Raw genomic sequence first — 27,295 nt, 5'->3', positions numbered from 1 at the left:
TGAACGTACTTTGGTGCTAAAAATGCAAATCAATCCCAGAACAACAGCAAAAGACCTTGTGAAGATGCTGGAGGAAACCTGTACACAAGTATCGGTATCTACAGTAAAACGAGTCCTATATCGACATAACCTGAAAGGCCGCTCAACAAGGAAGAAACCACTGCTCCAAAACCGCCATAAAAAAGCCAGACTACGGTTTGCAACTGCACATGGGGACAAAGATTGTACTTTTTGGAGAAATGTCCTCTGGTCTGATGAAACAAAAATAGAAAGGACCATCGTTATGTTTGGAGGAAAAAGGGGGAGGCTTGCAAGCCGAAGAACACCATCCCAACCGTGAAGCACGGGGGTGGCAGCATCATGTTGTGGGGGTGCTTTGCTGCAGGAAGGACTGGTGCACTTCACAAAATAGATGGCATCATGAGGTAGGAAAATTATATGGATATATTGAAGCTACATCTTAAGACATCAGTCAGGAAGTTAAAGCTTGGTCGCAAATGGGTCTTCCAAATGGACAATGACCCCAAGCATACTTCCAAAGTTGTGGCAAAATGGCTTAAGGACAACAAAGTCAAGGTACTGGAGTGGCCATCACAAAGTCCTGACCTCAATCCTATATAAAATTTGTGGGCAGAACTGAAAAAGCGTGTTCGAGCAAGGAGGCCTACAAACCTGACTCAGTTACACCAAGACCTCAGGAGGAATGGGCCAAAATTCATCCAACTTATTGTGGGAAGCTTGTGGAAGGCTATCAGAAATGTTTGACCCAAGTTAAAGAATTTAAAGGCAATGCTACCAAATACTAATTGAGTGTATGTAAACTTCTGAACCACTGGGAATGTGATGAAATAAATAAAAGCTGAATAAATCATTCTCTCTACTATTATTCTAACATTTCACATTCTTAAAATAAAGTTGTGATCCTAACTGACCTAAGACAGGGCATTTTTACTAGGATTAAATGTCAGTAATTATGAAAAACTGAGTTTAAATGTACTTGGCTAAGGTGTATGTAAACTTCCCACTTCAATTGTACATACAGTACCAGTCAACATTTTGGACACATCTACTCATTCATGGGTTTTCTTAATGTTTTAAAATATTCTACATTGTAGAATAATAGTGAAGACATCAATACTATGAAATAACAACAATGGGAATCATGTAGTAACCAAAACAGTGTTAAACAAATTTAAATATATTTTATTTTTGAGATTCTTCCAAATAGCCACTCTTGATAACAGCTATGTACACTCTTGGCATTCTCTCAACCAGCGTCACCTGGAATGCTTATTCAACAGGCTGAGCACTTGTTGGCTGCTTTTCCTTCACTCTATGGTCCAGCTCATCCCAAACCATCTCAATTTGGTTGAGATCGGGTGATTGTGGAGGCCAGGTCATCTGATGCAGCACTCCATCACTCTCCAGGGCATTAAAAATAAGATCTGCAATGATATGCTGGTGAAATCTGCAAGGCACCCGGAATCGGTGTGATCCCGAATATACATTCTTGAGTTATTAAACTGCATACACTGTAAAAGATAGTTCTATAGTTCTGGACAACAACTGTGTGTGAGTGAGTGAGATATATACAATACCAGTCAAAAGTTTGGACACACCTACTCATTAAAGGGTATTTTCTTTATTTTTACTATTTTCTACATTGTAGAATAATAGTGAAGACATCAAAACTATGAAATAACACATATGGAATCATGTAGTAACCAAAAATGGTGTTAAACAAATCAACATTTATTTTATATTTGAGATTGTTCAAAGTAGCCACCCTTTGCCTTGATGACAGCTTTGCACACCCTTGGCATTCTCTCAACCAGCTTCATGAGGATTGCTTTTCCAACAGTCTTGAAGGAGTTCCCACATATGCTGAGCACTTTTTGGCTGCTTTTGCTTCACTCTGCGGTCCAACTCATCCCAAACCATCTCAATTGGGTTGAGGTCGGTTGGTTGTGGAGGCCAGGTCGTCTGATGGTCAAATAGCCCTTACATAGCCTGGAGGGGTCATTGTCCTGTTGAAGCGCAAGCCAGATGAGATGGTGTATCACTGCAGAATGCTGTGGTAGCCATGCTGGTTAATTTAGCTTTTAATTCTAAATAAATCACTGACATTGTCACCAGCAAAGCACCCCCACACCAGCACACCTCCTCCTCCATGCTTCACTGTGGGAACATCCGTTCACCTACTCTGCATCTCACAAAGACACTGGTTGGAACCAAAGATCTCAAATTTGGGCTAATCTGACCAAAGGCCAGATTCCCACCAGTCTAATGTCCATTGCTCGTGTTTGGCCCAAGCAAGTCTATTCTTCTTATTGGTGTCCTTTAGTAGTGGTTTCTTTGCAGCAATTTGACCATGAAGGCCTGATTCATGCAGTCTCCTTTGAACAGTTGATGTTTAGATGTGTCTATTACTTGAACTCTGTGAAGCATTTATTTGGGCTGCAATTTCTGAGGCTGGTAACTCTAATAAACTTTTCCTCTGCAGCAGAAGATACTCTGGGTCTTCCTTTCCTGTGGCGGTCCTCATGAGAGCCAGTTTCATCATAGAGCTTGATGGTTTTTGCTTGAAGAAACTTTCAGAGTTCTTGAAATGTTCCATATTGACTGACCTTCATGTCTTAAAGTAATGATGGACTGTCGTTTCTCTTTGCTTATTTGAGCTGTTCTTGCCATAAAATGGACTTGGTTCTTTTACCAAATAGGGCTATCTTCTGTATACTGTAGCACCCCTACTTTGTCAATACACAACTGATTGGCTCAAACGCATTAAGAAGGAAAGGAATTAACTTTTAACAAGGCACACCTGTTAATTGAAACTACAGTGCCTTGCGAAAGTATTCGGCCCCCTTGAACTTTGCGACCTTTTGCCACATTTCAGGCTTCAAACATAAAGATATAAAACTGTATTTCTTTGTGAAGAATCAACAACAAGTGGGACACAATCATGAAGTGGAAGGACATTTATTGGATATTTCAAACTTTTTTAACAAATCAAAAACTGAAAAATTGGGCGTGCAAAATTATTCAGCCCCTTTACTTTCAGTGCAGCAAACTCTCTCCAGAAGTTCAGTGAGGATCTCTGAATGATCCAATGTTGACCTAAATGACTAATGATGATAAATACAATCCACCTGTGTGTAATCAAGTCTCCGTATAAATGCACCTGCACTGTGATAGTCTCAGAGGTCCGTTAAAAGCGCAGAGAGCATCATAAAGAACAAGGAACACACCAGGCAGGTCCGAGATACTGTTGTGAAGAAGTGTAAAGCCGGATTTGGATACAAAAAGATTTCCCAAGCTTTAAACATCCCAATGAGCACTGTGCAAGCGATAATATTGAAATGGAAGGAGTATCAGACCACTGCAAATCTACCAAGACCTGGCCGTCCCTCTAAACTTTCAGCTCATACAAGGAGAAGACTGACCAGAGATGCAGCCAAGATGCCCATGATCACTCTGGATGAACTGCAGAGATCTACAGCTGAGGTGGGAGACTCTGTCCATAGGACAACAATCAGTCGTATATTGCACAAATCTGGCCTTTATGGAAGAGTGGCAAGAAGAAAGCCATCTCTTAAAGATATCCATAAAAAGTGTTGTTTAAAGTTTGCCACAAGCCACCTGGGAGACACACCAAACACGTGGAAGAACACTCTGGTCAGATGAAACCAAAATTGAACTTTTTGGCAACAATGCAAAACGCTATGTTTGGCGTAAAAGCAACACAGCTCATCACCCTGAACACACCATCCCCACTGTCAAACATGGTGGTGGCAGCATCATGGTTTGGGCCTGCTTTTCTTCAGCAGGGACAGGGAAGATGGTTAAAATTGATGGGAAGATGGATGGAGCCAAATACAGGACCATTCTGGAAGAAAACCTGATGGAGTCTGCAAAAGACCTGAGACTGGGACGGAGATTTGTCTTCCAACAAGACAATGATCCAAAACATAAAGCAACATCTACAATGGAATGGTTCAAAAATAAACATATCCAGGTGTTAGAATGGCCAAGTCAAAGTCCAGACCTGAATCCAATCGAGAATCTGTGGAAAGAACTGAAAACTGCTGTTCACAAATGCTCTCCATCCAACCTCACTGAGCTCGAGCTGTTTTGCAAGGAGGAATGGGAAAAAATGTCAGTCTCTCGATGTCAAAACTGATTGCGACATACCCCAAGCGACTTACATCTGTAATCGCAGCAAAAGGTGGCGCTACAAAGTATTAACTTAAGGTGGCTGAATAATTTTGCACGCCCAATTTTTCAGTTTTTGATTTGTTAAAAAAGTTTGAAATATCCAATAAATGTCGTTCCACTTCATGATTGTGTCCCACTTGTTGTTGATTCTTCACAAAAAAATACAGTTTTATATCTTTATGTTTGAAGCCTGAAATGTGGCAAAAGGTCGCAAAGTTCAAGGGGGCCGAATACTTTCGCAAGGCACTGTACCTCTGATGCGGCAGGTAGCCTTGTGGTTAGAGCGTTGGGCCAGTAACCAAAATGTTGCTAGATTGAATCCCCAATCTGACAAGGTAAAGATCTGCCCCTGAACAAGACGGTTAACCCACTGTTCCTAGGCCGTCATTGTAAATAAGAATTTGTTCTTAACTGACTTGCCTAGTTAAATAAAGGTAAAATAAAAAAATATATAAAAAAAAGACATCTGGTTGAGAGAATGCCAAGAGTGTGCAAAGCTGTCCAAGGCAAAGGGTGGCGACTTTGAATAACCTTTTGGGTTATTATATCATTCCAAATGTGTTATTTCATAGTTTTGATGTCTTCACTATTATTCTACAATGTATAAAATAGTAAACATAAAGAAAAACCCTTGAATGATTAGGTGTATCCAAACTTTTGACTGGTACTGTATATATCACACACACACACACACACACACACACACACACACACACACACAAAAAAAACCAAGCTCACTCACACAGAGTTGTTGCCTAGAATTATCTTTTACAGTGTCTGCAGTTGAATCACTCAAGAATGTACACTGCTCCAAAAAATAAAGGGAACACTAAAATAACACATCCTAGATCTGAATGAATGAAATATTCTTATTAAATACTTTTTTCTTTACATGTCTCGCTTGTTGTTGCTGTAGTATCTCTCTCTCTATACATATACAGTGGGGCAAAAAAGTATTTAGTCAGCCACGAATTGTGCAAGTTCTCCCACTTAGAGGCCTGTAATTTTCATCATAGGTACACTTCATAGGTACACTTCATGGAGCGAGACATGATGTCCCAGATGTGCTCAATTGGATTCAGGTCTGGGGAACGGGCGGGCCAGTCCATAGCATCAATGCCTTCCTCTTGCAGGAACTGCTGACACACTCCAGCCACATGATATCTAGCATTGTCTTGCATTAGGAGGAACCCAGGGCCAACCGCAACAGCATATGGTCTCACAAGGGGTCTGAGGATCTCATCTCGGTACCTAATGGCAGTCAGGCTACCTCTAGCGAGCACATGGAGGGCTGTGCGGCCCCCCAAAGAAATGCCACCCCACACCATGACTGACCCACCGCCAAACCGGTCATGCTGGAGGATGTTGCAGACAGCAGAACGTTCTCCACGGCGTCTCCAGACTCTGTCATGTCTGTCACGTGCTCAATGTGAACCTGCTTTCATCTGTGAAGAGCACAGGGCGCCAGTGGCGAATTTGCCAATCTTGGTGTTCTCTGGCAAATGCCAAACGTCCTGCACGGTGTTGGGGTACAATCAGTGTTGCTTCTTAAGTGGACAGTTTGATTTCACAGAAGTGTGATTGACTTGGAGTTACATTGTGTTGTTTAAGTGTTCCCTTTATTTTTTTGAACGGTGTATATTCGGGATCACATTGATTCCTAGTAGCTTGCAGATTTCACCAGCATATCACTGCAGATCTTATTTTTAATGCCCTGTTAAGGACATCAGTCCAACCAATAGCACTTGTTTTCAGTCAACAGACCTCCAGTGGTTGACCAATGAGGATCTTAGTCTTGTCGTGGAAGATTCAGAATTTGTTGGTGACATATGTAAGATGTTTTATATTCATCAAATGTGTGTAAGTTACTTCTCATCAGAATGGTATTTTTGTATAATACTGTGGCGAGGTTGCAGTCATCTGTTCTATGTCAAGACTAAGTTGCATTGCCCGCAGAGAGGGGAGAGGTCAAAGTGTCATCATGTGTAAACATATCTTTTGCTCCACAATGTCTGTGTGCCAGTTCACTCCCTAGTTTTCCCATCGGAGATGGCAGTGTCTGGAATCATTCTCCTCTCCGTGAGCTTGTCCAGGATTGGTTGTATTTAGTTGGTTGTATCTAAATGACAATTTGATATATGCCTGTTGATATGGAGGATTGGTTTATGGTTCTGTGGTTTGAGTAAGGAGACAAAGCTGAACGATTTATTATGTCTATGCTGTCTTATCCTGTGTGTGTGTCTTTACTATAAAGGACCTCATTTTAAATGTGGAGGGGGCTCTCAGAGAATTCATGGTTAGACACTGAATCGATCTGAGAGTCACAGGGTTGTGATAGAGCTCATATAATTAAAGATGGACTTTGATAACTAACTCTGACTTGTGTGTGTGGTTTGCTCCCATGATTTGGTAAATAGAGGAAATTTCCACTACATTCTCCAGTTTATTTACTACCTATAACATATTAATGCGTTATACAGTACATAAAGTATGTTGGATATGTAATGGCTCCCACTCCCCCTCCCTTTAAACTTCTGATGTTATTCCAGTCACATTCCTCTCCTTGAAATTCAGTTCACAGTTTCACCTCTTGTGTTTTCTGTATTTTCCTCCCCAAAGACATGTTTAGGGAAACGTGCAATATTTATCAATACTCATGAGTTTTGACACAAACCTGCACAGCCAGTTAATTGGATCCTAACTTGGTTTGTTGGTTCAGTAAGGTATACCTAATAGGTTTGTGTGTGTTTTATGCGAAAGTGTGCTTGTGTGTATGCAGGAGTTCTTAGAGACAAACATCAGATTTACTCTAGTTCTGTGAGAGCGAGCAGCACAAATCCTCCCCTTGCTCTCTGCTCTCCCGTCAGCTGGAAAAGCTCTTTAATGAGAATGAGAAGCCGTCCCACCCTGCTTCTGGCCTTGACTCTCATTAAGTACAGACCCATTAGGTACAGCAGCATGTACTCTCCTTTTCTCCCCATCTCTCTCCCTCTTTCCACATTTCTTTCAGATTTCAGATTCAGATAAGCTTCATTAGCATGAATGACAAACCCACTGTTGCTAAAGCGAAGTGAGGTAATGACATCAACAACAACAGTAAAAAAAGTACATATATATACACTACATGAGCAAAAGTATGTGGACACCTGCTCGTCGAACATCTCATTCCAAAATCATGGGCATTAATATGGAGTTGGTCCCCCCCTTTGCTGCTGTAACCGCCTCCACTCTTCTGGCAAGGCTTTCCACTAGATGTTGGAGCATTGCTGTGGGGACTTGCTTCCATTCAGCCACAGGAGCATTAGTGAGGTCAGGCACTGATGTTGGGCGATTAGGCCTGGCTCGCAGTCGACGTTCCAATTCATCCAAAATGTGTTCAATGGGGTTGATGTCAGGGCACACAATCGTCTAGAATGTCATTGTATGCTACAGCATTAAGATTTCCCTTCACTGAAACTAAGGGGCCTAGCCTGAACCATGGAAAAACAGCCCCAGACCATTATTCCTCCCCCACCAAACTTTATAGTTGGCACTATGCATTCGGGCAGGTAGCATTCTCCTGGCATCCGCCAAACCTAGATTTGTCCATCTGACTGCTAGATGGTGAAGCGTGACTCATCTCTCCAGTGAACGCGTTTCCAGTGCTCCAGAGTCCAATGGTGGCGAGCTTTACACCACTCTAGCTGACGCTTGGCATTGCGCATGGTGGTCTTAGGCTTGTGTGCGGCTGCTCGGCTATGGAAACCCATTTCATGAAGCTCCCGGCGAAGTTATTTTGCTGACGTTGTTTCCAGAGGCAGTTTGGGACTATATAGTGAGTGTTGCAATTGAGGACAGATGATTTTTACGAACTACGCGCTTCAGCACTCAGCAGTCCTGTTCTGTGAGCTTGGCCTACCACTTCGCAGCTGAGCGATTGTTTCCACTTCACAATAACAGCACTTACAGCTGACCGGGGCAGCTCTAGCAGGGCAGAGATTTGACGAACTGACGTGTTGGAAAGGTGGCATCCTATGACGGAGCCACGTTGAAAGTCACTGAGCTCTTCAGTAAGGCCATTCAAACCACTCGCCCACACGACGCCATACACGTGGTCTGCGGTTGTGAGGCCGGTTGGACTGGACATACTGCCAAATTCTCTAAAATGACGTTCGATGCAGCTTATGGTAGAGAAATGAACATTCAATTATCTGTCAACAGCTCTGGTGGACATTCCTGCAGTCAGTAAGCCAATTGCACGCTCCCTCAACTTGAGACATCTGTGATATTGTGTTGTGTGACAATACTGCACATTTTAAAGTGGCATTTTATTGTCCCCAGCACAAGGTGCACCTGTGTAATGATCATGCTGTTTAATCAGCTTTTTGATATGCTACAACTGTCAGGTGGATGGATTATCTTGGCAAAGGAGAAATACTCACTAACGTATGGAACATTTCTGGGATGTTTTATTTCAGTGAAATGAAACATGAGACCAACACTTTACATGTTGCATTTATATTTTTGTTCAGTGTATATAAATATTCCAATTTCTATTTGAAATGTAAATAAATAAAATAAATACAAATATTAATATGAATGTGATCATCTAAAAAGCATGTTGTTTTGATAAGTATAGAAAAAGTAAAGAAATTAACATGAGATTATGCTGTGCAAACGTGCAGCAGTATTGAATAAGCACAATGAGATACAATGACATCATCAATGGAATGTGGGTGTGCATGCAGGTGTCAGTAGTGTGTGTGTGTGGGTGTGTGTGTGTGTGTGTGGGTGTGGGTGGTATGTCCAGTGCCTTCGGAATGTATTCTGACCCTTTGACTTTTCCCACATTTTGTTATATACTAAAATAACAAAATTATTAAATTGTTTTTTCCCCTCGTCAATCTACACATAATAACAAATCAAAAGCAGGTTTTTAGACATTTTTTAAAACGTTTTTTTAATCACATTTACATAAGTATTCAGACCATTTACTCAGTATTTTGTTGAAGCACCTTTGGCAGCGATTACAGCCTCGAATCTTGGGTATGACGCTTCAAGCTTGGCACAGCTGTATTTGGGGAGTTTCTCCCATTCTCAGATCATCTCAAGCTCTGTTGGATGGGTGGATTAGGAGCATCGCTGCACAGCTATTTTCAGGGCTGGTTTGCTAACTACCTCTCTCAAAGAGTGCGGTGTATAAAGTCAGAAAATCTGCTGTCTCAGCCAATGCCTGTCACCAAGGGAGTACCCCAAGGCTCGATCCTAGGCCCCACACTCTTCTGAATTTACATCAACAACATAGCTCAGGCAGTAGGAAGTTCTCTCATCCATTTGAGATGATACAGATGATACATTCTTATACTCCGCTGGCCCCCCTCCCCGGATGTTGTGTTAAATGCTCGACAACAAACCTTTCTTAGTGTCCAACAAGCTTTCTCTACCCTTAACCTTGTTCTGAACACCTCCAAAACAAAGGCCATGTGGTTTGGTAAGAAGAACGCCCCTCCTCCCACAGGTCCCACAGGTGTTATGGTAAGGGTGCTCTCGAGCGGCTAGACGTTCTTTACCATTCACCATTTACCACATCACTGCACTCTATACTCCTCTGTAAACTGGTCATCTCTGTATACCCGTCGCAAGACCCACTGGTTGATGCTTATTTATAAAACCCTATTAGGCCTCACTCCCCCTATCTTAGATATTTACTGCAGCCCTCATCCTCCACATACAACACCCGTTCTGCCAGTCACATTCTGTTAAAGGTCCCCAAAGCACACACATCCCTGGGTCGCTCCTCTTTTCAGTTCGCTGCAGCTAGCGATTGGAACGAGCTGCAACAAACACTCAAACTGGACAGTTTTATCTCCATCTCTTCATTCAAAGACTCATTCATGGACACTCTTACCGACAGTTGTGGCTGCGTTGTGTGATGTATTGTTGTCTCTACCTTCTTGCCCTTTGTGTTGTTGTCTGTGCCCAATAATGTTTGTACCATGTTTTGTGCTGCTACCATGTTGTGTTGCTACCATGCTGTGTTGTCATGTGTTGCTGCCTTGCTATGTCGTTGTCTTAGGTCTCTCTTTATGTAGTGTGGTGTTGTCTCTCTTGTTGTGATGTGTGTTTTGTCCTATATTTATATTGTATTTATTTTAAGTTTAATCCAAGGCCCCCGTCCCCGCAGGAGGCCTTTTGCCTTTTGGTAGGCCGTCATTGTAAATAATAATTTGTTCTTAACTGACTTGCCTAATTAAATAAAGGTTAAATATTTTTTTTAATAAACCTGCCGCTGAAATCATCCCCACAGTATGATGCTGCCACCACCATGCTTCACCGTAGGGATGCTGCCAGGTTTCCTCCAGACGTGACTCTTGGCATTCGGGCGAAAGAGTTCAATCTTGGTTTCATCAGACCAGAGAATCTTGTTTCTCATGGTTTGAGAGTCCTTTAGGTGCATTTTGCAATCTCCAAGCAGAGTTTGCTTTTTACTGAGGTGTGGCTTCAGTCTGGTCACTCTACCATGGTGGAGTGCTGCAGAGATGTTTGTCCTTCTGGAAGGTTCTCCCTTCTCCCAACTGGAGCTCTGTCAGAGTGACCATTGGGTTCTTGATCACCTCCCTGACCAAGGCCCTTTCCCCCCGATTACTCAGTTTGGCCGGGCGGCCAGCTCTAGGACATGCTCTGCCAACTGTGGGACCTTATATAAACAGGTGTGTGCCTTTCCAAATCATGTCCAATCAAATTAATTTACCACAGTTGGACTCCAATCAAGTTGTAGAAACATCTCAAGGATGGTCAATGAAACAGGATGCACCTGAGCTCAATTTAGAATCTCATAGCAAATGGTCTGAATACTTATGTAAATAAGGTATTTCTATTGTTATTTTTTAATACATTTGCAAAAATGTCGATTTGTCAATCTGGGCTATTGTGTGTAGATTGATGAAGAATTGTTTTTATTTAATACATTTTAGAATAAGACTGTAAAGTAACAAAATGTGGAAAAAGTGAAGGGGTCTGAATACTTTCTGAATGCAGTGTATATTGCCCTGTGAAATTGTGAAAATGATGATAATGCCCTTTTAGTGTAAAAGCTGTTTGAAAAGATCGCCTTAAATTTCAGACTCTTTTGGTGGGATGGAGTTTTGGCCTTCCATGGTGAAATCCCTATGCGGTAAATTAGTGAATAGACCAATAAGAGAGAGAGTTCCAAACCTCTGCCAATAACAGTACATTTTCAGTTTTCCCCTCCCCGCTCAGAACACTCCCACACAGTCCTGACAAAATTCTTGCTTGATAAATTGCCCTTTGCTAAGAAGCTTATATATTTTTTGTTGACCTTTTGAATTGAAAACGATCAATTATTGTTCCTTTGTTATATAGAATCCCTGCTCTCTCTCTCTCTCTCTCTCTCTCTCTCTCTCTCTTTATCACTCTCCCCTTTCTCTCTCTCTTCCTCTCCCTCCTCCCCCTTTCCCCTCGATGACCGTGGTAACCGTGATTTGATGCTTGTGTAGAGGAGAGAGATGCTCCAGGTGAGCGGTAGAGCTGGCTTGCTTATTCATCCATCCACGGTCTCATCACAGTGATAGGATAGTAGCTACTAAGGAGTGAGATGGAAGACAGAGATACAGTATACTTTCAAATATAGTTAGAGCTACACACAAAGCATGCACGCGGACACACACACAAGCACTTACTCAGACACACTGCGATAGATTTGGTCACAATCTCTAAATACAAGCAACCCTCCCTCCCAGCACTGATCACTCTGCCACAGATCTAAACTAGACCTAATGGAAAGTAATTACCATAACTGACAATATGTCTCATTATTTGGGTTAATGAAAAACACTCATGTAGACCAGCACCCTGTGATTAGATAAGAGAACACTGCTGTCATTAGCAGGAGTTTCACATGGAGCTCTGCTCTAACAGGTAGAGAAGGAGACAGCACAGCAGGACAAATGGCTAGCTCATGTGTTCACTCACTTCTTTTCTCATCTCCCTCTCCCTCTCCCTCTCCCTCTCCCTCTCCCTCTATTCAGCCTCCTGCCATCAAAACTAATCACAGGAACAGTGTCACAGAGTGTGTCCCATAAGCCTCTACTGCTTTCAGGTGTGCCTGAGACTCCCAATCAGACCGTAGGAAGACCGGTGGCGTTAAGTGCTGAGGAACGAGGGACATGAAGCACGGATGATTGGAGCTGCCTTAGATGAGAGAGACAGAGTAGAGGGAGAGAAAGCAAGATGGAGAGTGAATAGAAGAGAGAGAAGAGATTGAGTGGACCATCCTAATGGAGTTGACCATCCTAATGCACAGATAATGAAATGATGGAGAGGGAGGTGTGTAAACAGAGGGATTCATAGAAGGAGTAATGGTGGCGTGTTTGACTGGTTTCCTTCATGAAATCTATCATGGTTCCCCAGAGACACTAACCTCTATTTAACCCGAATAGCTAAAAGGGCAGGCCAGGGACCACTAACCTGTATTTGAAATAAGACATATTATGGGGGAGGAGAAAGGAGTTGCTAGTAGTGCACTACTGAGACTGAGTACAGGGGTGACAACTGTTTCTTTCAAACAGCCCAATTTTTTTTTTACCTCTTTCTTGTCAGCATGCACCTTTTATATAGCCATTGCTTTTGTCGGGAAGGAGAAAGAGACATTTAACATTGACCCTGTTGTTGCAACCGTTGTCAAGGTAACCTGACAGCTGCATGTTCTAAATTCCTCTTGTTTAAATTTAGACCTTCCACTACTTTCATTTCTTCACATTCATTAGCAATTAGCCTCCCGTCGCAGTGGTAGAGGTGTCACTACAGACCCAGTTTCGATCACGGGAGTATCACAACCAGCAGTGATTGGGAGTCCCATAGATCGGCGCACAATTGGCCCTGTATCGTTTGGGTTACGGGAGGGTTTGGCCAGGGGGCTTTACAAGTTGGCCATCATTGTAAATAAGAATTTGTTCTTAACTGACTTGCCTAGTTAAATAAAGGTTAAATAAAATAAAATTAATAAAAATGAGGATGCGTTCCAAAATTCACTCGGTTAGCATACATAGTGACGCGGTTAGCATACATAGTGACGCGGTTAGCATACATAGTGACGCGGTTAGCATACATAGTGACGCGGTTAGCATACATAGTGACGCGGTTAGCATACATAGTGATGCAGTTAGCATACATAGTGACGCGGTTAGCATACATAGTGACGCGGTTAGCATACATAGTGACGCGGTTAGCATACATAGTGACGCGGTTAGCATACATAGTGACGCGGTTAGCATACATAGTGATGCAGTTAGCATACATAGGGTCTATATTTTAGAGTTAGAATTAACATAATGGAAGATAACAGAATAAAATAGAAGAGATATTTTGAGTGTCACAAATGGATGGAACTATAAATGGAAGAATATTTCATATAACAAGAACGTTTAAAAAAAAAAATGAAACAGAGCCTATGTCATAATTGTTTTGCTATAGAGGGAGTAAAATCTGCTCTGTCCGATCATGTAAAGAAATAACAAATCTGACCTGGATGAATCTCTGTAGGATCATTTCAGAAAGTAGTTTTTTTGATCCACGTTGGATGTGATCACACCATCGTGCACTTTCTCTTCTTTGAAACTCCCCAACATTTATTTTGGCTGAAGACAGATAGGCTACATGTGATTTGTATGCATATTCACCAATCATTTGTTAGTTAAAATATAAGGTCCTTTACATATTAACGTGTCAGAAAGTAGCCCATCACTTTTTTCAACTGATCTGTGGATAGCTCCTACTAAATTCGGGGCATCGATGTTGTTGAGAAAAGTTGCAACACTTGTGTAGTTATCAATGTCTGTTATATCTTTCAAAAACGGCACGGTAGAAAGGACTTTCAACACATACTGACCAGCTCACGTTATAGACAGAAGCATGCTACATGGCAGACCAATCCAAACTCATCCCCTGGCATGTCCAGCCCATCCATTATCTCAGACAATCATGGCTAGCGGGAAGGTTCCTGGCTTTTACCGTGGCTAAACCAACTAGACTCGTAATTTAACAATTGTACATTTTTTTTCAAGAGCCAGGCTTGACGTTAATTATTTTAACCAATGACCAAGTGAGGGGGAACTGACATACTTCCAGTGGAGAGCAATTGAACATCAAGCTTGTAATAGACAGAGGTCAACCATTTTATTTTCTCTCCTATGTAAAGTGATATTCCCTGGGTAAAGATTTAGGATGCAAAGTTTAGGGATTGGAGATATTGGAGTAGAGGTATAGTGCAGTACTGAGCTCCAAAACGTTTGTATCTCAGCACATTCCCACAGGCAATGATACAATGTTCAAAAATGCGTGTTACATTTAACACACAGGTCTGGGATATTACGGTCAAATTTGTGGAGCTTAAAAGCAACATTCTCAGGTGGGTGTTTATTGTCTGTATCTAAGCTCTAGAGCATATCATACCCCGGTCCTCTGTTGAAACATCTTCCTGAATATCTTGTATCCACTGAAGTCTCTTACTATCAGAGTTGTCTTTATGAGTAGCAGCCATTCTCCCATAGCACATATTAACAGAGAGCGTTTCTAAACTGGTCAAAGGAGGTTGTAGGGCAGATTGTTTTAGACTGGAAAAAATAAAGCTTCTCAATTGTAAGTATTTGAAAAAATGCTTTTGTGGTAAATGAAATCTTCCCTTTAGTTCTTCAAATGACATGATCCCTTTTTCATTGTATAAATCCCTTTTCTTGCCCATTCTTTAAACCCAAAGTCATTTTTACCTGTTATGAAATTGTTATTGCCCCAAATTGGTGTAAAACTGGATAATACAGGGGATTCACCCAGATATTGCTATACTTTGTGCCATATAGTTAGGATGTTTGAAACAAAGTGATTAGTAGTATTATTCTTTAGTTTCTTAAAGGGAGCAGAGTACAAATATCCATCCAAAGTTAAGCCTTTTGTGGACAGTATTTCAGTCTGCGACCAGGGTAAGTTTGCTTTCTTGGAGAACCAAAACATTGCAGCTCTAAACTGTGTAGCCCAGTAATACCACTGTAGGTTTGGAAGTTGCAACCCCCCCTCTGTCATAGGGCAAATAAAGAAGAGAAAGTCTAAGCCTTGGTTTTCTGTTGCTCCAGATACAATTTGAGAGTATCTTTCTGATCTTTGGGGAAAATAAAGGTGGTAGAGCCAGAGAAATTGATCGAAATAGATAAAGAAATTTGGGCAGAATATTCATCTTAATGACATTTATTCTACCAAGATATAAGCAATGATGTCCATCTGTTGATGGATTCTGATTCACTCATTACCACGGGTTCATAAGTTGTTGAAATCAAGGAGCTAATTTCTGGAATGATTTTAATACCAAGATATGTGAAACCTTGTTCTGTATTCACAAATGGATGCTATACAACTGGATTCAGTCTCCATTGCTTGCTGAGGAAAAGGATAGAAGATTTGGTTTTATTAACTTTAAACCCAGAAAATTGACGAAAGTTGTTAATTAAATTGGAGAGGGAAGATCTAGATCTGTTAGGAATACGAGGGTATCATCGGCATACAGGGCCACTCGATGTTCAAAATCCTATGTTTTAATTACACTAATTGACGGGTGGGCCATTACTGCAATTGCAAAGGGTTATATAGCTAAAAGAAAGACAGCCCTGGACTGTCCGGACACCCTTGTCTCGTGCCCCAAAAAAGCTTAAAAGGTTGTGGCAATTTCTGCAGTGGGGTCGCTATATAATATCTTAATCCATTTACAGAAGTAATTCCTAAACCCAAATCTCTTAAGCATTTCAAATAAATAAGACCACTCAACTCTATCGAATTACTTATCTGCATCAAGTGAGAGTATGGCACTATCAGGGGACCCTTCACACATGCACTATGTTTAGATCTCTCCTCACGTTGTGAAGACGTTTTTTCACAAAGCCATTTTTGTCTTTGTGTATTAGATATGGGAGCACTCTATCCATTCTCTTGGCTAAAGCTTTAGCAATTGTTTTTGAGTCGGAGTTCAGAATAGAAATCGGTCTGTAACTTTCACATTTTGTTGGGGATTTATCAGGCTTCAGAATGAGAGTGATTATAGCACTCCTTAGAGAGGAGGAGAAACAACCTTGCTGAAAGGATTCAGAATACATATCCAAAAGTGGACCTTGAAGTTTGTCCTTAAATATCTATTGGGAGCCCATCTGGACCTGCCTCTTTTACCTTCCTTCATATTGGAAATAGCATCAGATATTTCAACACCATCCAATTCCTTTTCCAGATCCAATTTTGTGTCTTCTGAAATAGCGGGAAACTCAAGACCATCCAAAAATGATGTCTGATTAGTTAAGTTCTCAGGAGACTCAGAGTTGTAAAGTGTGTTGTAATAGGACGCAAATGTTTCGTTTATTTTTACAGGATCCATTGATAATTTCTCTTGTAAATTATGAATTGTATTAATGGCTCTGTCTGAATTTAACTTCTTAATGCACCATGCCAGCAATTTACCAGGTTTTTCACCTTGATCATAGAAGGACTGTTTCTGCTTCGTGAAGCTGTTTGCAGCCTTTGAGGTAGAAAGTTCTTCATTCTGACCTTTAAGAGTAAATAATTCCTTGTTTACTTCTACTGAGTTATCCAAAAAAGCTTCCCTCTCCAATTCTCAGATATTGCTGTCTCTCTCATTTTCAGATTTAATTGATTTGATTTGAAACTGGTAAAATGTATCATTTGCCCCCTGATATATGCTTTGAAAGCCTCCCATCTGGTACTCGCTGATGTTTGGCCAGTGTTCAATGTAAATTATACATCTATATGCACTCCAACATAGTGTAAGAAGTCTGGGTCCTGTAACCATCTGGGAAGCAAACACCATCTAGAGGATCCTTTTACTAGTTTTGTATCCCTATAGAATAATGACACAGGGGAATGGTCACTCAGAACAATACTATCATATCCACTTCCTGCTACATTGGGAAGCAATGAGCAAGAAACTAAAAAGTAGTCTATATGAGAATATGATTTAAATGTCGACGAGTAACATGAATACTCCCTTTTACCCGGGTTCTGAATCCTCCAAGGTTCACATAGATTTAAGTCCTTAATGAAATCCTGTCATTTCTTTCCACTCTTCAAGTAGGAAGTGTCTAAACCAGAGGAGCGATCTAGATGAGGATCAAGAGTGCAATTAAAATCCTCTGCCATTAGGACTTTACCAGGAAGGGAGGCTATCAATAGACATACATTCTCAAAGAATTTGGAATTGCCATCATTAGGACCATACACGTTAACCAGATTAATACGCTCAGTCAAAACGAGTTACCTGTACAGTTATAATATTATCCACTTGAAACAGAACATATTTGTGAATTAATACCATCACACCACAAGAATGAGAGGAGAAACAGGATGCTATTACTTGCCGTTGACATCTCCTGCGTACTTTAAGTAGCTCATCCTTCAACAAGTGCGTTTCTTGAAGGAACACAATAGATGAATGTCGTTAAGCCTAGTAATAACCTGTTTCAGCTTGGATAGTTTACAAACTACACAGACATTCCACAAAGTAAATTTCAGTTTTACATTTGAAGTCATTTAACCAAAGATGTAAAAATGGAATACGCTATAGCAAAAAGGCATATCTAAAATATGTTTAGTAACCAAAAGGACCGCATGAATATTTTGTAGTGAGGAAAATATGTAAAGATCTGTTGGAACAAACAAATCCATAATAGTAAAACACTAAACCCCATTCCCTTGTCTCCCTAAACGAGACACCCAACGCTTTCTCTCCCACCTCCCCCTAATCGTAGAGTGTAGCCTGCTGGATGACTGATCCATTAAAGGGACCTAAGCGACTAAACAAAACAAAGTGTCTCCTGTCTTCTCTCAGCCATTACTCCTCACGAACGAATCAAAAGGCACATCTTGCAAGATGTTATGTGAAATATCACAACAAAAGGCATATCCAGCAAGATGATATGTGAAATGTCACGTAGTATTCATTTGAAAAATGGCAAAGAATTGCTCCACCGAAAACAGTAACGCTAGTTAGTGAAGCCTGACTAACGTTACCTTTACAGTATGGACAGTCCAAAATAGTTGTAGATGATCCACAACAATGGTCTGCTGCTAGTAAAATGGCCCATACAATTGCAGTTGAAGTCGGAAGTTTACATACACTTAGGTTGGAGTCATTAAAACTCATTTTTCAACCACTCCACAAATTTCTTGTTAACAAACTAGAGTTTTGGCAAGTCGGTTAGGACATCTGCTTTGTGCATGACACAAGTAATTTTCCAACAATTGTCAGCTCGGGGATTCGAACTTACAACCTTTCGGTTACTAGTCCAACGCTCTAACCACTCTAACCACTGCCGCCTCAATTCACTGTATCACAATTCCAGTGGGTCAGAAGTTTACATACACTAAATTGACTGTGCCTTTAAACAGGTTGGAAAATTCCAGAAAATTATGTCATGGCTTTAGAAAATGCTGATAGGCTAATTGACATAATTTAAGTCAATTGGAGGTGCACCTGTGGATGTATTTCAAGGCCTAACTTAAAACTCACTGGCTCTTTGCTTGACATCATGGAAAAATCCAAAGAAATCAGCCAAGACCTCAGACAAAGAAATTGTGGACCGCAATTTCCAAATGCCTGAAGGTACCACGTTCATCTGTCAATACAGTAGTACGCAAGTATAAACACCATGGGACCACGCAGCCATCATACCGCTCAGGAAGGAGACGCGTTCTGTCTCCTAGAGATGAACGTACTTTGGTGCGAAAAGTGGAACTCAATACCAGAATAACAGCAAAGGACCTTGTGAAGATGCTGGAGGAAACCGGTACAAAAGTATCTATATCCACAGTAAAACGAGTCCTATATCGATATAACCTGAAAAGCCGCTCAGCAAGGAAGAAGCCACTGCTCCAAAACCGGCACAAAAAAGCCCGACTTTGGTTTGCAACTGCACATGGGGACAAAGATCGTACTTTTTGTCCTCTGGTCTGATTAAACAAAAATAGAACTGTTTGGCCATAATGACCATCGTATCGATATGTTTGGAGGAAAAAGGGGGAGGCTTACAAGTCGAAGAACACCATCCCAACCGTGAAGCACGGGGGTGGCAGTATCATATTGTGTGGGTGCTTTGCTGCAGGAGGGACTCGTGCATTTCACAAAATAGATGGCGTCATGAGGATGGAAAAGTATGTGGATATATTGAAGCAACATCTCAAGACATCAGTTAAGAAGTTAAAGCTTGGTCACAAAGGGGTCTTCCAAATGGACAATGACCCCAAGCATACTTCCAAATTTGTGGCAAAATCACTTAAGGACAACAAAGTCAAGGCATTGGAGTGGCCATCACAAAGCCCTGACCTCAATCCTATAGAACATTTGTTGGCAGAAATGAAAAAGTGTGTGCGAGCAAGGAGGCCTACAATCCTGACTCAGTTACACCAGTTCTGTCAGGAGGAATGGGCCAAAATTCACCCAATTTATTTTGGGATGCTTGTGGAAAGTTGCCCAAAACGTTTGACCCAAGTTAAACAATGTAAAGGCAATGCTACCAAATACTAATTTAGTGTATGTAAACTTCTGACCCACTGGGAATGAGATTAAAGAAATAAAATATTAAATAAATGATTCTCTCTACTAATATTCTGACAATTCACATTCTTAAAATAAAGTGGTGATCCTAACTGACGCAACGTTGCTACAAAATATCTCAAAAGTTACCTGTAAACTTTGCCATTTCAAACTACTTTTGTAATACAACTTTTTGTATTTCTAAACGTATATAATCGATCAAATTGAAGACGGGATGATCTGTGTTCAATACAGGAGCAAAACAAACTGACCCTACTTTTCTGGTTACGCGCCTCTATCAAAAGGTACACATGAAGTGACTCTCGTTCTGAGCTATGGTACTTCTTCATTACACAAAGGAAAAACCTCAACCAAATTTCTACAAACTGATGACATCCAGTGGAAGCGGTAGGAACTGCAGGAAAGTCGATTAGAATTCTGGATTCTCCATGAAAACATATTGAAAAGACAGTGACTTAAAAAACAAACAAATCGGAATGGTTTGTCCTCCGGCTTCGCCTGCTAAATAAGTTATGTTATACTCACAGACATGATTCAAACAGTTTTAAAACTTCAGCGTGTTTTCTATCCAATACTAATAATAATATGCCTATATTAGGATCTGGGACAGAGTAGGAGGCAGTTCAGTTTGGGCACGCTATTTATCCGAAAGTGAAAATGCTGCCACCTACCCCAAACAGGCTAACTGATGAGTACATACAGGCTAAAAAAAATTGTTTCAAAAAAAGATTTGAAAAAAGAGCACATACAGGCTACAAATAATATAAGGAAACTTTGAGTGGGCTAGCTCTTCATATTATTCACTTAACTGTTATGCTAGCTACAGTACTACAGTAACAGCTAATACATTAGCTAATGTTACTTAGCTTGCCAATAGTCAAAAATCGATTCAAATCAAACTTTATTTGTGACATGCGCCGAATTCAACAAGTGTAGACCTTACCGTGAAATGCTTACTTACAAGCCCTTAATCAACAGTGCAGTTCAAGAAGAGGTAAGAAAATATTTACCAAATAAACTAAAGTTAAAAATAATAATAATAATAAAAAGTAACACAATAACATAACAATAGTGATGCTATATACAGGGGGTATTGAGTCTGACAGGGGTACAGGTTAGTTGAGGTAATTTGTACATGGGGTAAAATGACTATGCATAGATAATAAACAGCAAGTAGCTGCAGTGTACAAAACAGGGGGGGGGTCAATGTAATAGTCCGGTGGCCATTTGATTAATTCTTCAGCAGTCTTATGGCTTGGGAGTAAAAGCTGTTAAGGAACATTTTGGTCCTAGACTTGATGCTCCGGTACCGCTTGCCGTGCGGTAGCAGAGAAAACAGTCTATGACTTGGGTGACTGGAGTCTCTGACAATTTTATGGGCTTTCCCCTTCACATAATCCGAGATGGTTTAGTTCTCCCTAGTCGTGGTAAAATTCACAGCGGCAACACAAGTAGGAAGAAGATTCACGTATGACAGGGATGAACACCTCGACTTGAGAGGGAGATGCAAACTTACTCCATTGTAAGTCAGCCGTAGTTTAGCTGGGAAGGCTATTCCATAGACAATGTTGAGGGACCTGAGCTGGCGTGTGACCCCGTCGTAGCCTTTTCTTTTTCGGTGCATGTTTTATTTAACCTATATTTAACTAGACAAATCAGTTAAGAACAAATTCTTATTTACAATGACAGCCTACCCCGGCCAAACCCTCCCCTAACCTGGACGACGCTGTGCAAATTGTGCACCCCTTATGGGACTCCTGATCACGGCCGGTTGTGATACAGCCCGGGATCGAACCAGGGTCTATAGTGACACCTCTAGCACTGAGATGTAGTGCCTTAGACTGCTGCGCCATTCAGATAGGTCAGGGAAGAACATGATCTCTTGGTCCCTGTGCACCACCTTGCCCATAGCCCTGGATTTCCGCATCACTCTGACTTTGTCTCAAGGAGAGGGGTGGTTTCTCGGGCTTGTATGAGCCAGAAGCCAATGGGCTCTTTCAATGCTTTCAGTTGTCCGGCCCCAATGCCTCGGGAAGCCAACTCTCGAGAAATGTAACTGCGTCACCATTTTCCACTTTTTCATGTAGATTAACCAGTCTCAAATTAGACTACCTGTGTAGATTATCGAGCGAGCTTAGTTTTGAAGTAAGGTCTGCCATCTGTTTTTCCAAACTTTTCGGTCGTTGTTTTGACAGTGACGACGGTATCTTCCACCATGCTAATGCATTCCCCTGCTTCATCCAAGCGTGTGGAGTAGCCTTGAAGGTCACGTTTAACCTCACTAATCCCTGTTAGAACACCTTCGAGTTTGGTGGAAAAGTCCTCCCTCATGGCAGAGATTGCTTTCAAAACCCCTTGGTTCTGCTTCTGGTTTAGGTCGTCTACATCGTTGGTAGCCATGTCGGACTCGTGGTGTGAGGAGCTTGCAGGGCTAACTGTGTTAGTAGAGCTGGTTGAATTAGCAGGGTTAACTGGCCTAGCGTCGACTACATTGTCGTTGAAAGATGTTCTTCTTGTTTTAGGAGAACTATGTTTAAGTCGATTCATCAAGGATGTAGAAACGCCTGAAATTGTCCAATAAAATTGCTGTTCGTGTTACGAGGATGTAAAAGAAGAGATGAAAAGAAGTTTAGCCGAAATTGTCAGGAGAGCACTAAAAACGAATCCGCTCAGTTCAACGCCATAACCACGCCCATTTTAATAGTATTTACAGATGGAATATAAGTTTGTTATTAAGGCACATGATAGTTCACATGTTCCGGAAGGCATTTCTGCCAACAACAAAAAAATCAATGTTTACATTCAAATGCCTCTCTAATGAAGCAGTGATATGCAACATACGCCTAGTTTCCTGAAACAAGTCACATATCTCTCTCTCTCTCTCTTTATTTCTCTCTCTCTCTGCCCCTCTCTCTCTCCCTCTCTCCCTCCCTCTCTCCAGGCATGGCTGACAGAGATCCATGAGTACGCTAAGCAGGACGTGGTGCTAATGCTGCTGGGGAACAAGGTCAGCCCCCCCACTGAAAGGACGGACGAATGGATGGATAATAAGTACATTACTATGAATTGAGAGAGAGAAAGAACGAGGTAGATATTGATGGACGGGTGATGAGTGCATTACTATCAATGGAGAGAGCGCAAAAGGAGGTAGATATATGCGTCTCTGCAGAAAATAAAGGAGAGGATGCTGTTAGTGTGAGTAGATGATGAAACAGAGAATAGATGAAAGGAGAGAATGTTTTCAGGAGATATTTGTGATCTCTTACAGGCTGATGCAACACACGAGAGAGTGGTGAAGAGAGAGGAAGGAGAGAAACTGGCCAAGGTGCGCTGTTAGGAAAGAAAATACACAACTCAATCACACAGTATTGACCCTTTTGATGTCTAGGTTTCAATCTATTTTAGTCTGCATAGACGGGTGACAGTCCGGGTGTGTCTTGATTTCTCTACTTATTTATTCATAGATGCACCTTCTGTTGTTATTGTTCAGAGGTTTTTTTTTCTCTCTTCTTTTTTTTTAACCCAATTTCATGGTATTCAATTGGTAGTTACAGTCTTGTCTCAATGCTGCAACTCCCGTACGGGAGAGGCGAAGGTCAAGAGCCATGCGTCCTCCAAAACACAACCCAACCAAGCCGCACTGCTTCTTGACATAATGTCCACTTAACCCGGATGCCAGCCGCACCAATGTGTCGGTGGAAACACTGTACACCCGACGACTGTGTCAGTGTGCACTGTGCTCGGCCCACCACAGAAGTCGCTCGTGTGAGATGGGACATGGACTTCCCTGCCGGCCAAACCCTCCTATAACCCGGACAATGCTGGGCCAATTCTGCGCCACCCCATTGGTCTCCCGGTCACGGTCGGCTGCGACAGAGCCTGGACTCTAACCCAGAATATCTAGTGGCACAGCTAGCACTGCGATGCAGTGCCTTAGACCACTGCGCCACTCGAGAGGCCTTGTTTGGAGTTTTTGAAGTGAGTTCGAGAAATGTATTTTTCACATCGGTACGCTCTGAGTTCATAGGCTTGTAACAGTAAATTACTGTGCATGGCTGTAAGGGAGGCTGACGTCAGATACCCTTGTTATTGTCAGACTGTGTAATAATAACGTAAAAAAATCCCTACAAAACTCTATCGCACACACACACACGGTAAAACTCCTCTGTCACGCACGCACACATCAGGGTTTCTGTTAGGAAAATGTGGCGCCGGACAAGGTGACCGGGAAGATTTTAATTTACCGGCATTTAAGAAATTTACTGGACCCATGTGTGTGCATAACACATTAGCGGGTCCATCCACGGTGTTCAGAATGACAAAAATCACATTTAGATTATGATAATGCATCTCACCAGAACATGTAACTCATGTAATGAGGCAGCCAATAAACTGTCATTTTCAAACATTTACCAAAATGAAATTTGCAGGAAAACAGTGTTCTGAACAGCACACCTGGGAAAACACCATTCTAAACAGCACACCTGGGAAAACACCATTCTAAACAGAACACCTGGGAGAACACCATTCTAAACAGCACACCTGGGAAAACACCATTCTAAACAGCACACCTGGGAAAAGACCATTCTAAACAGCACACCTGGGAAAAGACCATTCTAAACAGAAAACCTGGGAAAACACCATTCTAAACAGCACACCTGGGAAAACACCATTCTAAACAGCACACCTGGGAAAACACCATTCTAAACAGCACACCTGGGAAAACACCATTCTAAACAGCACACCTGGGAAAACACCATTCTAAACAGCGGACCTGGGAAAACACCATTCTAAACAGCACACCTGGGAAAACACCATTCTAAACAGCACACCTGGGAAAACACCATTCTAAACAGCACACCTGGGAAAACACCATTCTAAACAGCGGACCTGGGAAAACACCATTCTAAACAGCACACCTGGGAAAACACCATTCTAAACAGCACACCTGGGAAAACACCATTCTAAACAGAGGACCTGGGAGAACACCATTCTAAACAGCGGACCTGGGAAAACACCATTCTAAACAGCGAACCTAGGAAAACACCATTCTAAACAGCACACCTGGGAAAACACCATTCTAAACAGCGGACCTGGGAAAACACCATTCTAAACAGCACACCTGGGAAAACACCATTCTAAACAGCGGACCTGGGAGAACACCTGGGAAAACACCATTCTAAACAGCACACCTGGGAAAACACCATTCTAAACAGCGAACCTAGGAAAACACCATTCTAAACAGTGGACCTGGGAAAACACCATTCTAAACAGCGGACCTGGGAAAACACCATTCTAAACAGCACACCTGGGAAAACACCATTCTAAACAGCGGACCTGGGAGAACACCTGGGAAAACACCATTCTAAACAGCACACCTGGGAAAACACTATTCTAAACAGCACACCTGGGAAAACACCATTCTAAACAGCACACCTGAGAAAACACCATTCTAAACAGCGGACCTGGGAAAACACCATTCTAAACAGCGGACCTGGGAAAACACCATTCTAAACAGCGGACCTAGGAAAACACCATTCTAAACAGCGGACCTAGGAAAACACCATTCTAAACAGCGTACCTGGGAAAACACCATTCTAAACAGCGGACCTAGGAAAACACCATTCTAAACAGCGGACCTGAGAAAACACCATTCTAAACAGCGGACCTGAGAAAACACCATTCTAAACAGCGGACCTAGGAAAACACCATTCTAAACAGCGGACCTGAGAAAACACCCTTCTAAACAGCGGACCTGAGAAAACACCATTCTAAACAGCGGACCTGAGAAAACACCATTCTAAACAGCGGACCTGAGAAAACACCATTCTAAACAGCGGACCTGGGAAAACACCATTCTAAACAGCGGACCTGAGAAAACACCATTCTAAACAGCGGACCTAGGAAAACACCATTCTAAACAGCGGACCTGAGAAAACACCATTCTAAACAGCGGACCTGGGAAAACACCATTCTAAACAGCGGACCTGGGAAAACACCATTCTAAACAGCGGACCTAGGAAAACACCATTCTAAACAGCGGACCTAGGAAAACACCAGTCTAAACAGCGTACCTGGGAAAACACCATTCTAAACAGCGGACCTAGGAAAACACCATTCTAAACAGCGGACCTGAGAAAACACCATTCTAAACAGCGGACCTGAGAAAACACCATTCTAAACAGCGGACCTGAGAAAACACCATTCTAAACAGCGGACCTGAGAAAACACCATTCTAAACAGCGGACCTGAGAAAACACCATTCTAAACAGCGGACCTAGGAAAACACCATTCTAAACAGCGGACCTGAGAAAACACCATTCTAAACAGCGGACCTAGGAAAACACCATTCTAAACAGCGGACCTAGGAAAACACCATTCTAAACAGCGGACCTGAGAAAACACCATTCTAAACAGCGGACCTGAGAAAACACCATTCTAAACAGCGGACCTAGGAAAACACCATTCTAAACAGCGGACCTGAGAAAACACTATTCTAAACAGCGGACCTAGGAAAACACCATTCTAAACAGCGGACCTAGGAAAACATCATTCTAAACAGCGGACCTGAGAAAACACCATTCTAAACAGCGGACCTGAGAAAACACCATTCTAAACAGCATACCTGGGAAAACACCATTCTAAACAGCGGACCTGGGAAAACACCATTCTAAACAGCGGACCTGAGAAAACACCATTCTAAACAGCGGACCTGAGAAAACACCATTCTAAACAGCGGACCTAGGAAAACACCATTCTAAACAGCGGACCTGGGAAAACACCATTCTAAACAGCGGACCTGAGAAAACACCATTCTAAACAGCGGACCTGAGAAAACACCATTCTAAACAGCGGACCTGAGAAAACACCATTCTAAACAGCGGACCTGAGAAAACACCATTCTAAACAGCGGACCTAGGAAAACACCATTCTAAACAGCGGACCTAGGAAAACACCATTCTAAACAGCGGACCTAGGAAAACACCATTCTAAACAGCGGACCTGAGACAACACCATATGAAAACAAATTAAAGAGAGAAATGGCATAGCGGTGGGTCCAATAGAAAAGTCAATGTATATACATTTGCCGACATTATATAATTGCTCCTGTCTATACAGAAATAAATTAAATCATTCAAAATACTTCACCAGAAAGCATGACAGAGAAATTAAGGACCATTAACTTCTTTAAAAAAATAGCTGTGGATTGTTTGAAATCACAAGCTTGTAGGCCTATGCCTATTTGGGAAGCCCGCAATTTGGGCAGCGCGTGTAATAGATAATGTGTCTTGAGTATAATTTTTAAATGTTTAGACAGGAAGAAAGGGAGGGGTGTGTGGCAAAAGATTTTGGCGAGTCTCTCAAGAATGGCTCAGCTGTCTCCTGCCAATTCTTGCACATTTTTTTATTTTTTATTTCACCTTTATTTAACCAGGTAGGCCAGTTGAGAAAAAGTTCTCATTTGCAACTGCGACCTGGCCA

At 41.8% G+C, this 27,295-nt stretch overlaps 1 protein-coding gene across 1 annotated transcript in view; it reads left to right on the top strand.

Annotated features, from left to right (window-relative positions):
* Positions 1-27,295, top strand: part of LOC110491454 (ras-related protein Rab-26) — a 136,427-nt gene that overhangs the window by 104,032 nt on the left and 5,100 nt on the right. Inside the window, exons 6-7 of the mRNA XM_021564921.2 lie at positions 22,755-22,820; positions 23,082-23,138. Coding sequence (XP_021420596.2) covers positions 22,755-22,820; positions 23,082-23,138 — 123 coding nt within the window. The remainder of the gene's footprint in view (positions 1-22,754; positions 22,821-23,081; positions 23,139-27,295) is intronic.

This window comes from Oncorhynchus mykiss, chromosome 16 (genome assembly GCF_013265735.2).
Source record: "Oncorhynchus mykiss isolate Arlee chromosome 16, USDA_OmykA_1.1, whole genome shotgun sequence".
Classification (NCBI taxonomy): Eukaryota; Metazoa; Chordata; class Actinopteri; order Salmoniformes; family Salmonidae; genus Oncorhynchus; species Oncorhynchus mykiss.
This window is presented reverse-complemented; position numbering and strand designations above follow the sequence as displayed.